The sequence below is a fragment of the Brachionichthys hirsutus genome, unplaced genomic scaffold, assembly GCF_040956055.1.
Source record: "Brachionichthys hirsutus isolate HB-005 unplaced genomic scaffold, CSIRO-AGI_Bhir_v1 contig_317, whole genome shotgun sequence".
NCBI classification, from domain to species: Eukaryota; Metazoa; Chordata; class Actinopteri; order Lophiiformes; family Brachionichthyidae; genus Brachionichthys; species Brachionichthys hirsutus.
In genome coordinates, this window is record NW_027180462.1 from 60,021 (window position 1) to 76,375 (window position 16,355).

At 40.4% G+C, this 16,355-nt stretch overlaps 1 protein-coding gene across 1 annotated transcript; it reads left to right on the forward strand.

Annotated features, from left to right (window-relative positions):
* The first annotated feature begins 811 nt into the window (after positions 1-811).
* Positions 812-4,559, forward strand: LOC137915066 (transmembrane protein 18-like). The gene is made up of 5 exons (XM_068758552.1): positions 812-947; positions 1,107-1,224; positions 3,026-3,080; positions 3,179-3,272; positions 3,369-4,559. Exons 1-5 carry the CDS (start codon positions 858-860, stop codon positions 3,465-3,467), a joined length of 456 nt encoding a protein of 151 aa, XP_068614653.1. The 5' UTR covers positions 812-857; the 3' UTR covers positions 3,468-4,559.
* Positions 4,560-16,355: the final 11,796 nt, after the last annotated feature.

The following is a 16,355-nucleotide window of genomic DNA, read 5'->3' on the forward strand; positions in this document are numbered from 1 at the left end:
GGATTATAATCACTTACATTATTACTATTATCAAGTTCAATTATAATGGAATTTAACTTGGGAATGTTACAAAGAAAGCCATCACGTTTTTTTCTGGCATGATCAATATTTGACAGAGTTATCGATTAATCCATATGTTTGTCTTTCAGGCAGTTGGTAAGGCCTTTCGTGCCACCTGGAAGTGTCTAACGCTTGGTCTGTGCAACTTTGCCCATGGTTACTCTACTCCGGTCGGTGTGGCTGCTGCGTTCGTCCCTGACTTTCATCTGGGAAAGAAGAACAACCTGAACTGAGCCCCTTTAGTTTCTTTACAATCAGGACACTCAAGCAAATTTCATTTTTTGGGGATTTGCCTTTTCTTATTTCTTCCTGCAAGGTGCAATCAAGAAGTCTTGCGGTGCTTTATGCACCTGAGTTTTTGTTAAATGTTTCAAAGCTGTCAATCATCACTGATTTCATTTACTTATTTATATTTATATATTTTAACTTTTTGAGTAGAGAATATATATATGTATATATTAAATGTCTGACGTTAAGATTAAAATGTGTAAAAAAAAAAGGATGATGAAAATCCAAAGGACAAAGCACAGAGGAGCAGAAAGAATTATGCAATAATAATAATAAAAATAATAGGATAGTTTGGGTACCACAGCAGCATTACATATTATATCATATTATCATTAACAAAAAATTATTATTCAAAACACACAACAAAACAACATCCAACACTACTGTACTGTCCCATTTTAAGTAACAGTCGCTCCCGTGACGTCAAACTTATGCGACAGAAGGATCACTTCCGTTGTCGTCTTGTAATACTCTTGTGAGACTCCACCGAGCACCGTTTTGTGACGATTATGGACAACAAAGCCAAGAATATTAGCTCTATCCCCATCGATGGGTTCAGTAATCTGAGGATTACGTCGATATGGACATTTATCATGTCTGTGAGTTTACATTACACGTGTTATTTACTGATAGGGCTAGCTAGCGAGGAGCTAGCTGTCACGGATTGATTGCCTATAACCACAGCTATCATCCAGCATGTGTATTCCTGTCCATTTGACGTTACAGAGAGCCGATATGGGCTTTGTTTCTGTCTCTAGGTGCAGTGGTCGGAACCATGGCTCATGGGACTGCTGGTGTTCCACTTCGCCTGTTTGTGCCTGACTGTTGTAACATGCAGGTACTACAGAGTTCAGACGTGCCACTTCCTGCTCATGGGTAAGCGAAAACAACCACCTGAATGAGCTTCAGTTTAATTGGACTGATGCCTCGTGCTGTGTACGTTATGTACTTGTGTCTGTACACGTCAGGGTTCATGTGTGTATCTCACAACCATGAACAATGTGTGCACAAACACAGTTCAGCAACCAAATATGGAAACAAAAATATCACGTATAATAGAGTATCTGATGGTCTTTGTAAAGCAGCTGGTTGCATTGTAAAGAAGTGGATCTTGGCTTAAGGTGTTAAGCCAATCGCTATGGTAACTGCAGGTGCGAGAGCTATTCATAGGTGTTAGCAGTCAATAAGAGTGATTGGCAGCCTTAAAGTCATTGAACAAAACACGTGGTAAAGGTAAAGAAATGAACACGGACAGTAAACTCACTCAGACGGGCGAGTAGAACCAAAGCTGATCTTAGTCAAGAACCAAATAAATAATTTATTATTTTTATAAAAAGCAATATGTGATATGTGAAATGGCAGAAAAGTGTCTCAATACTCATCCGATGCAATAGTAAAATACGTGCTATGTATAATATATAGTATAATCCACGTTTATGTCCGTAGCATTCCGTTTAGTTTTCCACGGTGTTTTAGCCCGTGCAATATTCCAAGCCAGTTGACATGATGCGAGCGTTACGGCCTCCGAGCGCTTCAGCACGTTTTGGAACAACTGTGTCTGCTTTCCTGCATTGACTTTTCAAAGTGACCAACTTTTGTTTTGCGAAGTTCAGCCCCTTTTGGAAATTCCTGCTCGACGTTGGCATGGAGTGAACTGAAGTGGCGTAGAAGCTTTGAAACGATGAGCACGCCGTGTCAAAGCCAAGCTGAGCAACCACGCCTGGTTTCCAGTTGCACCTGTTTGTGTACACCTGTGTCTGTGACTTCTTCAAGAAAGACATGACAAAGGGGCAGTCAATGTTTTTCTTTCTTTTGTGGTTTGATCTTTACCCTCGCCGAAGCGGAAGCGAGGGTATTGCAATTGGGTGCGTTTGTCTGTCCGTTTGTTTGTATGTTTGTCTGTTTGCTTGTCTGTCCGAGCGCATAACTCAAAAACTAGTAACCCAATCGACTTGAAAATTTAACACAAGCAAGGTTCTGTCCGTGGCTCGGTCCTCCCCAAGAATGGCGTTGATCCAGATCTGGATCCAGATTCTAGAATTATTTTTACACCTGGAATTGTGCCTGTGCTGTAAACTGCCACTTTAAGAGGGAGGGACACGAATGGCATGATGGGAAAAAGAGTCCAGAAGATGGCTTGTAGTACGTTCCGGAGCAGCAAGCTAGAGCAGGTTTTGCCCCTCTGATCCGGAAGCCCTGTTTACTGTCTCACAAGATCCAATAGTCTTTTGGAGGCGAGGGTCTGCAATCTCTGATTGTCGTTTTCTAGTTGTTGATTGAATACAGTTGATGGGGATTGACATCATGAATAGGACGCATACTTGATCTGCTTAGAGTGAAAATTGATGGGTGAGCCGGTTGGACAAGGTTCAGACACTTTGTGGGGACAAACTGGAATGCAGAGCAGCTTTTGGTTGCAGAGAGCGATGGAAATGTGTTCTCAATGACAAATGCACTGGTTTATTTTCTTTAGGTGATAGATCTTACTGATACTTTAAGAGAGAGAAGTGCATGTGTAACCACTATTTATGTATGTGTGTATATAATCACCCAACAAAGAAACCAGTGCAATGCATTTATACACACAAATAACATTTAAGCATTAAGGCTGAGAAGACAGTGTTGAGTCTGACTAAAAATGTAATCAAAAGTCTCTGTGATGTCATTTCCTCCTCAGTTGTTCTGGTGTACACCGCTGAATATCTCAATGAACTGGCAGCAATGAATTGGAGGTAATGCAATTGTTTATTTTATATACAGATTTTTTTGTTTTTGGGAACTAGTGTCTCTTAAAATAAGCCAGAGTAATTAAAATCTTTTTTTGTAACAGGTCCTTTTCCAATTTCCAATATTTTGACTCCAATGGCATGTTCATCTCGTTGGTGTATTCGATTCCTCTGCTTCTGAATACAGTCATCATCGTGGTAAGATGTATTATTTATCTCATTTGTTTTATATGGTATTAAATATTCAAAAGACAACAACACATTTTCATGGGACTATTTGCATTGCGTTGCCAGATGGTGTGGGTGTACAGGGCGTTCTCCACTATGACTGAGCTGAAGATACTTCAGCTCAAGCTAAAAACACGACGAGACGAGAGACGGAAGAACGACTAACTCCGCCACTTTGATTCCTCCTCCGCACGAAGACCAAGTTTGAAACAGTCTCTCTATTCTAATCCTGAATTCCCGGGAAGGAAAGCGATCCATTCGCATGAACGATGACTGTCGGCCAGGTCTGGAGGCCTACTGTTGGACAATATGCTGTACATGAGGACAAAAGTACCTTTTACATTTAATGTTTTTATTTTGTTGTATGACGATGTATAAAGAAAAAGAAATGTTTGAGTGATTTCTGTGCTGATGATTTTACAGCCTGGGAATGTTGCAGAAGTTGGAAGTGGAGGAGAGAACGTTGTTTAAGAACGTTTGTACTGTAAGGCGCCGTTTTTCCCTCCGCCGAGGAGGTTATGTTTTCGCCGGCGTTGGTTTGTTTGTTAGCAAGATAACTCAAAAAGTTACGGACGGATCTTGATGAAATGTTGGGAATCTCACCAGGAACAAATGATTACATTTTGGTGATGATCCAGAAGAGATCCTGGATTCTGGATCGCTTTGAAATTTTTGGTAACATTGCAGTCAATAGAGCTTCAAAATTTGATCCTCAAAATCTTTGTTGATTATTGATAGATAATTATGAAATATGACAGTCATGTAAGGTGGGGACCTCTATCTCACCACCGAATGTCATCTGGATCTGATCCAGAATGAAGTCAGGAAAAATTATAAACTTTTTGCACTCATGTTTCCTCTTCTATGTGTAAGGATCAGTTCCCCTAGATTTGGAAGAGGTACGATGGTTGAGTTAGCTCAGCGGTTTTCATAAAGCTGCAGCATCAACGGTATCTAAAGCAGCAAATGCATGTAGAAAGTCCTTTGAATATTATTGGATTTAAACCTCTGCTCACTGATATTTGGTTAAATATTTACAAATCTCAAAACAGAATGCAGTTGCACAACTTTTTTTTTTTTTTTTGTAAATAGTTTTGCTCCAATAATGGTCGTGCGTGTTTGGTTCTTGCTTCCACCAAAGATGCGTGTTTGCTGTGTTTAGGTTTGGCAGTTTTGTTTTTGAGAATATCTCAAAAGGTTTTTCACGGAGGTGTTTTGATTTTGTGGCAAATTGTGTTTTCTTTCAATAAAAACTTTCAGGCTTATGTGAGCCGAAGGTTAATAGAAATAAGAGTACAACCTTGTAGTAGTGTAAATGGCTGTGTGTCCAAGAACCAATCCCATTTGTCTGTCGGCTCCCTCATGTGAGGCTGGAGAGGAAATAGATTTTACTGTATAACCAGTAGATCAAAGGCCGTAGCAGAGTCATCAAGAGACATCACTCTTTCATTAGGCCTGGCAAAAGCTCAAGGATAGTCTCCCTCAAAACAGCTCAGTCATCAGTCGCTGCACCTATCATCACTTAGATTATTTATAAATGGCTGATATTTATTAGTAATATAATGTTGAATGAGTCGTGGCCGTCCCAGAGTCCCACCATGGATGTCCTGAATGCCTACCAGACCGCATAAATTGGGAGAGTACAAAGACACACTGAAACAGGAAATATCAAACAACTTGGGGACTCGTCCGGGATGTGTGTATCTTTATCACATATTTCACATATTTTGAACCGTTCTAGAATTCATCTGTAAAGTACAGATTCATTCATTTTTATCCCAGGATTTTGAAAAATACAATTTGTCACTTAAAGGTCACATTTTTATGAAATATCTGTGACCGTCTTTGGTCAAAATGGCAGGGCACCGTCCGTCATTTCTGTCTCAAACAGCTCTGTCAGAAAATGAAAATGAAAATGAAACTGAAACCATGGTCACCGGTGAGGTGACTTTGTAGCGCACACTAAAACATTTTTGTCAGAAAATTATCACCAAAAATTAACTTTATCCACTCTGTTCTTCTTCGACTCATGCAGGAGCCGCAGGTAGAGCATGGATGCGCGGAGCGCAGACATGGGGAGCGTGCGCACACATCTTGTGAACGCCCCCCCCTCATGTTTTAATACTTGATTACAGAACTACGCAGGATTGGCTTGATGGTTTAATTTTGCGGGTGGTAATGACCTGAAACCACCAAATATTAGTGTAGAAACACGGGAAAAGTGATTTATTTTTTTCATAATATGTCCCCTTTAAACTAAGAAAACAAAAACAGAAAAAAGTCAGAGTAGGCAGAAACACAATAAAAGCAGTTGACCAGCCACCAGAGGGCAGTATGGAACAAAGCATACAATACAGGCGCACGCCGGGTTTCTAATCTCTGTGAGGAGTGACATTTCCTTTGAAGAGATGAAGCCAAAGTCCTCAGATCTGGCTGCTATCTTGTTTGATATTGATGTTTGAACAATATGCAGCCCGTAACACATTGAAGTGATTTACAGCACTGAAGAATGAAAGAAAAATCATCTGTTATAAAGATGGCTTGGTGAGATGACCTCTTTATTCAGGCCCATAAAGTGGGAAACAGTGTCCATCAGAGAATTCATAAAACAGCGTGGAGAAATGCATCCTAGGTAGAACTTGAGTCATAAGAGAGAGTAGCATCAATAAAAAACAAAGTTGTGAAGTCCCAGAAGGGTGATTAAGTTGATCAGCCGATGAACAGAAATGATAAGAGCTTCTGGAACGCTTCTGGAAGGAAGGCGAATTCACATGATCATGTATCCTACCATGAGTCACAAGTACGGATGTAACCCTGACTCATCTTAAAAATGTGCAGTATTTTGCAAGCATTTGCTATTTATAACTTATCTGACTAGTCAGTGAATCATGACTGATGAGCATGTTAAATCACTTATGACAGAAGGAATGTCATGATGGGCATTTAATCGGGGGTTTTTCCTCAGGGTGTTGTCCTGACATGCTTGTCAGCCGATCATGGGATATAAGCTGAAGCTGTTGTTTATTACACAATTAATATGTTTTCCAAAATTCCAAAACAATAAAGGCTTTCTATTCTATCCTATTCTGTTTTCCACAAGTTAATGCAGTTCCCAGACACTTATATGAAATATCCGTGACAGTTTTTGGTCAAAATAGCAAACAGGTGTTGCAGGACAGCGTCCGTCATTTCTGTCTCAAACGAGCGTGCACGCAATGCACATTTTGTGCAGGTTCCCCCTCTGTGACATCACAGGGGGAGAGATCTCTGCCAGATGTGTTTCAGTAGGTGATTACAGAACTACGCAGGATTTACTTGATGGATTATTTAGCTATTTTGGGGTTGATCAGGACCCAAAACCACCATAATAGTGTAGAAACATGGGAAAAGTGAGTTATTCACAATATGGGACCTTTAAACAAACAAACAAAAAAAAATCATATTTGGAATCTGATAGAATTCCTTAAGTGGCACCAATTTTAAAGGAAGAGGGATGTGTTCTACTTCTACTGCATCAGCTTTGGTCACTGGTTAAAAACTAGGCATTGTGAAATGATTGTCAAAAGCCATCTACTTTGACACAAGACAGACGATGTCGCAGCCTCTAAAATTTGGCAAAACATAATATGCATTCAATGGATTTGAGCATCTGCAAGCCACCCCTGCGATTATTCCTGCAAGTTCTGAGTTCTCATGGCTGCTTTTGATTGTGCTGCATGTCAGACCAACTGGCAATGGATGCTGACGCGCAGTCCTTTCTGCATATGAGAGAACTTGAATAAGCACATGCTATGTACCGGTAAGCCACAAAATATCACAAACTCATTGAGTTCATGTCTTGAGTAGAGAAAGGATCTAAGTTTTCACTGTGGCGGTGCCGTCTCTCGCGGTTCCTGTGCAGTTCACGTGGGCTGCTGCTGAGATGCTGCACAGCTGTGACTGTATATTCAGCTGATAAACATGTTTACCAAATGACTATTTATTAGAATTGCATGCTAATTAAAAGCAGTTCTAAAAACTTGTTCACATTACATTGCTATTCAGCAGTTTAAATACATATAACGAATGACGAAAGTCATCAGCCAGGTCGGCTACCTGTTGTCTTCTCTATTATGTTCTCATTTATTGAGGTGACCAAAGACACAACACTAAATTAATCTGAAATTATACGTAATAAAAATAAAATAAAAACTGCTAAAATGTCAGCTGTACTTTCTTACAAGTTGATTTCATTGTTGTGTTCAGAAGATGTATTTGCTGGCCCCCATTGGGGCCACATCACATTTCATATCATATCATTATTGCCAATTGAAATGGCAGGAATGTTTAAAGACCCGCCCTTGGGCCAATCACAGCCGAGGGTCTGATTTTATGCGGCCTCGCTTGTTTTGTCTAAAAGTTGGTTGTGTTTTTTGGTTGCAAATCAACCTTCTCCACTTCACCCTGTCCTTTGCATCATCCTCCCCAACACCAGCCACTCTCATGTCCTCCCTCACTACGTCCATGTATCTTCTCCTGGGTCGACCTCTAGCCCTGTTCCCTGGCAGTTCCATCCTCAGCATCCTTCTACCGATATAGTCCCTGTCTCTCCTCTGGACATGTCCAAACCATCAAAGTCTGGTCTCTCTGACCTTGTCTCCAAAACGTCTAACCTTCACTGTCCCTCTTATTGTCTCATTTCTAATCCTGTCCAACCTGGTCACTCTCAAGGAGAACCTCAGCATCTTCATCTCCTCCACTTCTAGCTCCGCCTCCTGTCTTTTCCTCAGAGCCATTGTCTCCAAGCTATTTCTTTTTTGTACTAATGCTTTTAACAATTGTACATGACAAAACATTCTCTGTTTTTTTTGAAGGAACTCAAATACAGGCTGAATATGGCGATGTGATGTATCACAATGATGTGAGGGGGCCGACTAGATGGCAGACTTGACTTTTTGTGTTGACATGTTGCTTTGTCACCAGACATGTCTGTTATCACACAGAGTTGGATTTTACAGTTTCTGGTTGTTTCGGATGATCTGAATGCTTACATTTGGTATCTTCATTGTTTGTTGCATATAAATGAAAATACACTTGCGGAGATCAGGTTCAGGTTCAGCAGAAAGGCTTCTGGATTTATTGACAAAAATGTTCTCCGTGGTTGACTTCAAACCAGGGCGGGCCATTCAAACCAGCTGTCCTCACTTCTTAATTAAAGAAGCAGGTCTTATCTGCGCAGTGGACCTGCTCATAAGACCTTCACGGCAGGTTACACACTCCACACAGCCTGGGACATGTGGAGGGTCGTCTGTCTCACGCTCCAATCCGAGGAGGACATGGATATTTGGCTTATTGGGGCATCTGAAAATTGGGCTGGGAGTTGCCCTGGTGTACCGGAGAGTCTCCACAACGTTCTTGAAAAATTGACCATGGATCTTAAAGTGCTTTTCGAGGCCTGGGGGGGGGGGGGGCCGTGAGCTCATCCACCTCAGGTTATTATTGTTTGCACATAAACCTTGTTTTTAGCTCAAAAACAAAACCTTACTCCTGCTTTGTCTTTATGCAAAGCTAAGCTAACTAATTGTACTCACAATGGAAGTTAGCATATATCCACCTAAAACCTTTAGGCGAATTCTTATCTCTGATTCTTGAGATGCTCTACTGAAAAGCTCAAGAATAGGAAAGTGCAAACTGAAACTCAAAGCAGGTTTTCGAGGAATTTATATACAAGATATTTTGGAGTTTTCCTAGTCGTCTAGTTCACTAGAGTCGCCCCAGAGGTCTCCCTCTGCACATTCCACTATACATTACAGACATTTTAGGACTGTCATTATGAATGAGACCAAGAGCAACAACACATTTTGCAAAATTGCTGCTTCAGCCTGTAAGTGCGAACACATGTGAATACATATCGCATGTGGAGTGGGGGAAAACCGAGCCCCATATTAAACAATTTTTGATTAAGCACATGAAGAAATAGTGATTTAGAATAAATACATTTTGATCTGCTGAGTCACTTTTGATTTTTAATTGTCTCATTTGAACTTATGTGAGCAGCTAATCCCGGGCTTCAGTTGTTCCAAGAGCTGTGGGTGAGGTCATATCCATCTGGGAGCACCATTAAAATATACTCATCTCTGACATAAGCCAAAGAACACACAACTCTCACAAACACATTTGAACACAGCGAAAGATGAAATGCAACACTTTGGGGTGATTGATTGTATTTCAAAGGATAACATCTGGCTGAGATCGACGGGAGATGGAGAAAGAAAGAATGTTGTAGAAGTTGATGGCATTAAATCCTTCAATTGCTATCACATCACAAAAAATGTGTTAAAAGCAGCAAGTCATTTTTATTACCAGGATCCACATGGGTCGGCATGCTCCGAGTTCAGGCCAGCAGCTGTAACTGTCACCTCGGAGTGTTGGTGGCTCTAAAACTGTGGCGCCGTTAAAACGCTATAGCCGTCCCATCGCCTCACTCAAATACCAATGTGGGGACAATAAGCAGATGTTGGTGTGGACTTCGTCCATGTAGTCCCGCTCATGTTCAGCATCAGGGAGGACCTCTGTTGGCCGTAACCTTAATAGCAGACGCCAGAAAGAACGCCGCTCAGGACTAGACCGGCGGTTTCAAAAAAGCTTTGTTGCTTCACAAGGTATCGTGATCAGGGTGCGTCCATTTCCAAAGTGAGTTTACTCCTTAAATTCTTTTCATGTTGACACATTTTTTTGCAGGTTTATCCAGTCAGTGACTAACTCCTTTTGGCCTTGGTCTGTGCTCAACAAACAACCTCAATAACCTCTTTAAAGAAAGCGAGTGGGTCAAAGGGCCTTTGTTTACTCAGATCTTCAATCAGCTACAGGAAGAGTAAAAAAAAAAAAAAAACTAAACAGAGTTCTTGAGGCTGATTCCATAATTTGCACTTCTTAACCCTTTAAAACCCGCACCACGAAGTAATTGTTAGAACACTAATTTTTGGAAAATAAGGTCTTAATTGAACATTCTGAGCAATTTGTTTGTAACTAATTTATGTAACTTTGAAAAATGTGGAATTTTTTCATGGCAAATGCAGATTATGTGTTGGTTACCAACTGTTTATTGATGCATGTGACCATTATACGCACTTCATTGTGTAGTGTGTAGCTGTGCGTGGTGTTTGCCTCTCTTGGCAGGTCTTCCTTGTTAATCCTTCTTAATCTCACTGGGAGACATTCCTGGTAAAAACAAAGGTTATTAAAGTAAAATAAAAAGAGAACTATTGCTATTTTTGACTTTACACTTACAGTAACAGCAATCCTCATTGTCAGTTGACAGAGCTCAAAATATGAGTAACAGAAATAATCAGATGAAGCAGGAGAGTAGAAAGTTTGGTTGTTGAGATTAGAAGAACAGAGATGGACACGTTTCCTTTTGTTAGAAGAAAGATGGAACTTTAGAAATGTAAATTTGATTGATTGGGCAACATTGAAGTCCCGCAGTTGTTCAATATGTCAGTCTTGATCAATAATGGATACATTTTCAATCTCATGGAATAAAGCCATTGCAGCGCAGAGTGAAGAGCACCCATAAGAATCATTAGAGGACGTATACAGCATGGATTTCAGATGGGGAAAGCCCGACATTCGTTATGATGGGGAAATCGTGCGGGCAGTTTTCGCCTCACCGAGCGCACCGTCCTGGTACCGAGGGCTTCTTGGAGGATGAGTCGGTGCATTTTGCAGCCTCACATTGGACATTGCTGATGTACACATATCTAATGGTTGTTCCCTCGCCATGCTGTAACTGTTTAATGTTTTAAGTGTCTCACCATGGTTTGCTGCTTGTCCACAGCCGGCAGAGACCACCAGATTCCAGCGCTCAATCTGAGCACTCCCTTACAACCGCAGAGGCCAGCTGCCCGGACCTGGATTGTGTTTCACCTTCACATACAGGCACATATTATTGGTGGGCAAACAGACAAAGAATGTGATGAAAAAAGCAAAGAAATTGAGCAGATTTATAATTTCACACTTATAATTTCAGTTTCCATTTACCAGTTTATCATTATGTTCTTCACCCCAACAGACTTTTCTGCTTTACTTCAGACATTAACCTTTTCAAGCCAGTCCATTAGTAATTTTTACTTTTAGAATCTGTCCCATGTGCCTGGACCATGAAACACACACACCAAAAAAAATTATCCTCTGAAACAGACTAAATAAATACTCCGAATCTGAAAAACTGGTGTCATCCCTTTCAACTTCAAGCCGCCCAGTCATGATCAGTCGTCCATTGTTACCGGCAGACGGAGCCAACCCTACTAAAAACCCTACCCTGGCTACCCAGTCCAGCCGGTTTGCCAGTCTGTCAGTGATTACTCACTTACTTCGACAATCAGACTCACCCCGAGAGGTGACAGGGACCTCTGAGACACCATGTTTCCTTCTACGCATCTTCAGTCTTTGTGGAAAAAGGTGCAATTGATCCTGCTTTAATTTGAGCTACAAATTATCCAACCCAACAGGTCATCAAAAAGCAGTTTGCTCAAACTATGGTGTGAAAATACTCGAGATGTTCCACTTCGGATTAGCGGTGTTTGCAGAGGTTTCCGTCAGACTTCACAAAGTCATTTCTGGCAGCTAGGTAATTCGCTAACTGTTCGCTACTTCAAAAATATTTATTTTTTTATATTACTTCTATTTAATGTTGTATCTAAGCACCAAACGGAACAGCGCTCCGAATCTCGTTGTGCATTGACTAATACTATGCAATGACAATAAAGGCTTTCTCTTTCTCAATGTTGTTTTTTTCTTTCTGGTTGTGATAAAGACAAACTCCCATCCATTCCTCCTCTCAAGTCATGCAATTCCATTTTATTATCAGAATATATCTTTCAAATGTTTGATTTATTGTTCTGGCTGTAAAGAAGTCTGTTGAAGAAGTCTATCTGGGTGACAGGACACCCAACGTGTGGCCTTTCTGAGGAGTTTGCATGTTCTCCCCGTGTTCTCTGGTTTCCTCCCACCACCGAAAACATGGAACGTGGGTGAATTGGCTATGCTAAATTGTACATAGGCGTGTGTGTGTGTGCGTGTGCGTGCTTGTCTATGTGTGGCCCTGCGATGAACTGGCAGCTTGTCCAGGGTAATTCCGGAGTAATCATTGGAGGAAATGAATAAACGAATATGTGGAAAATATGATTAACACCACTCTCATCCATGCAGTGCAACAGCAACGGAGATTATCTCAGTACGAAGCGTTAAAAACATTTCAATTATTTAATTTGCACAAAAATAAAGTACATGAACAATAATCTGAGGTCCTTTTTTCTGTGTTATTTCTTTGCATGGATTACTGACCTCTTGGAATCTCTTAATCAATACAAGGTTTTCAGAATTCAAGTCCAAGCTTCCAGCAATTTCACTGCCAAAAATATTTTTTGACAGAGAGGCTTTGACAGTGTGATTAGGGCGCAACGTTCAGCAGATCGTTATTTATCAACCAATTTCAGATGTATTGGCCATCAGTGGGAAAGTGCATTTTAACACAGACTTTAGGATGAAGTGAGCTTATTTACCGTATATCCCATTGCAATATTCATAATCTAATACCAGTTACCATTTATCAGACTTCCTGATGTGAAATCTTTATGTTCTTCTCTTATTTATTCCTTTTCATCCATAAATAATAAGGCATGTCCTTGGGCTTGGTCTGGTGGTTGTGGTACTATGGAGTATGGAGGACCAAAACTGTCACATTTAAAAATCAAACAAATGAGAACAAAAAATTTAAATAATAAAATATATACATAAATAAATAAAAAACAGTTACTATAAAATATATATAACAAGATTCAAAAATTAATATATGTGGAAATAAATATAAAAATAAGTATATAAATGTAATTAAATACTAATAAATAAATGAAAGCGCTCTGCTCGTATTTATTTTTTTCATGCTGCAGATAATAATTTGGGGGCTCGTCCGGCAACAAATTTTTGTCTCTCTATAAAAAAAAATTGATTTCTTTTGAAGTTTACCTATTTATAGGGGCTGGTCTTCACCTCTAGGGTATGTAATACAATATCTGAATTGATAGTTTTATAAGAATATCATTATTGATCAAAAATGTCAATCTTTTAAGCACTTTTTAAAAGCATCTGCAAGTATAGAACAACATAAGACAAAATAATCAATTTTAACCCAATTCCACAGACCCTCAGTTGATGGTCAAGTCCCTACAGGAAGCATGTCAAATATGAAAAACTGCCTCAGTTGGCAACAGAGCCAACAACTACGGAACACGTGACTTTGGTTTGGGTGGGCGATCTAGAATTAGAGATTAATCTGTTCTCTCGCCGGTTTCTGTATGTGCAAGGGTTGACCTCCGACCGTTTTACGATAATACAGCTTTTTCATTGGTCCAAACAACAGCTCAGTAAGACTCTCCAGACAGAGATCCCTCAAGTGAACATTATGGGCTTTCCCTGGCATCAATAGATTATATATTCTGAAACTGCCTGTCAGGTCATTGGAGGAATGTTTTCCATGCTCTATCAAGAACTGTACATCAAGTATGTCAAATCTATAATTTGTTAAATTATTGTCAGGAAGACTGAAACTAATCAAAAGGAGACTGCAGCTGCAAAAATCATGAAAGCAGTTTTTATTAAATGTGAGAACCTTTCAGAGGTTATTTTATTTATATTAAAACTTTTAACACAAACAGAGATAGGACTCTGAGACAAGCACGTGAACCAAAAAAGATATTTGGGGACAGTAGGCATCCACATTATTATTATTATTTATTATTATTATTATTAACTCCTTGTGCTTTCGCCGGCGTTGGCTTGTTCGTCTGTCTGTTTATCTCTTAGCGGAATTACTCAAAAGGTTATGGGACAGATCTTCATGGCATTTTCAGGAAATGTTGAGAATTGTACCAGGAACAGTTGATTACATTCAATAAAATTTTATTTCTATAGCGCCAGATCATAACAGCAAGTCATCTCAAGGCACTTTACAGGTGTAGCAGCGAAAGACAGAACCCAACTTGACCCACAAGAGCAATTTGTGAGCCGCAGTATGGCGTTATGCCAAGGAAGAGTACCACAGACGCAATGTTTTCATTGACGCTAGCAATGGAGAAGTACAGGGAAGGTCAGAAGGAGCGGCATTGTGTCTTTGTAGATCTAGAGAAAGCCTATGACAGGGTGCCCAGAGAGGAACTGTGGTACTGCATGAGGACGTCTGGAGTGGCAGAGAAGTGTATGACATGTATGACATGGGAGTACATGGGTATGAGGCGGGATTGCACCAGGGATCAGCTCTGACCCCCTTTTTGTTTGCCATGGTGATGGATAGACTAACAGATTAGGTGAGACAGGAAGCTCCTTGGAATATGATGTTTGCAGATGACATTGTGGTCTAGGAGAAGTGGAGGTCTGCTCTAGAAAAGAGAGGAATGAAGGAGAGCAGGAGTAAAACAGAGTACATGTGTGTAAATGAGAAGGTCCCTGGGGAAACAGTGAGGTCACAAGGAATAAACTTAAAGAAGGTAGAGGACTTCAAGTACCTCGGGTCAACAGTGCAGAGTGATGGAGAGAATGTGGAAAGGAGGTGAATAATCATGTACAGGCAGGCTGGAGCTGGAAAATAAAGATGCTGAGGTTCTCCTTGGGAGTGACCAGGTTGGATAGGATTAGAAATGAAGCAATATGAGGGACAGTGAAGGTTTGACGTTTTGGAGAAAAGGTCAGAGAGACCAGACTTTGATGGTTTGGACATGTCCAGAGGAGAGACAGGGACTATATCGATAGAAGGATGCTGAGGATGGAACTGCCAGGGAACAGGGCTAGAGGTCGACCCAGGAGAAGATACATGGACGTAGAGAGGGAGGACATGAGTGTGGCTGGTGTTGGGGAGGACGATACAAAGGACAGGGTGAAATGGAGAAGGTTGATTTGCTGTGGCGACCACTCGCGGGACAGTAGTAGTATTGAAATTTTGTAGCCTCGATCAGTTGGTCTGTCGGCGTCTAATTGAAGATGTAATTTCTTATGAATAAACTTTGTGTGTGGACATGGAAACTTAAGTTCTGCAAGTAAACAGCATAAAGTGTTTCATGCATGCTGTGTTCATTTATTTACATAGGATTTTGGACATGTGCCGTAATGGTTAACCTGCAACACCACTCCGAAATCCTACTTTAACTATTGACCACAAAGGTTGGAGTAGTTTTCAGATACATATAAATCTTCACAAAACTATCCATTTTTGCCCATTTTCTTTCAACTCTCGGAAAGTGATTTGTTCAATCCTTGAATTAAACCTGTCTGATCCTTCAGACCGTTGCACAATGTTGTGTCAAGGAGATTTACAGCAAGCTCATAATCCTCCTGAAATACTGTAACCCATCACCTACGTTATTTGCAATGCCTTTTAGTTTTGCAAGCATTTGGACAAAAAGTTCCAATCCCAGATTCCACTACCTTTGCTAGAAACCAATGCAATAACAATAATGCAGAGGGGAATAAGGAACCATTCATATATTTTAATAATGCAAAAATAAATACAACAAGCCAAACTTTAGTCAAAACGAGAACAGTAACCCTATCGACGAGCAGGTGTCACAAATAAACATGAACTCAAAAACTCTGCCAACAGAAAATCTAGTAATAAAACTGAGAAAACACAGGACAGTTCATCTATCAAGACAACGAGAGGCAACCAAAGAAATGGTGATGAGAGGAAGCTGGACTTTGCCAGGCAGGTGAACAGGGTATAAGTAGTGATGAGAGGAATAGGATTCAGGTGCGCCTCGCTTCGTTTATTCAGATCTCTCGCAGCTGTGTGGAGAGCAGGAAACACGGTAAATAAAAGCACAATTACACAACCCTCAAAAGAAACAGGCCTATTCTCAACAAATGCATTGATTTATTGGTATTTAATCATTCATTCATTTACTAAAGGTAACATATTATACCCTTTTCCCACAAGTTCCCAGACACTTATACGAAATATCTGTCAAAATAAGAAACAGATGCTGCAGGACAGCGTCCCTCTTTTCTGTCAGCAAAGCCTCTGAA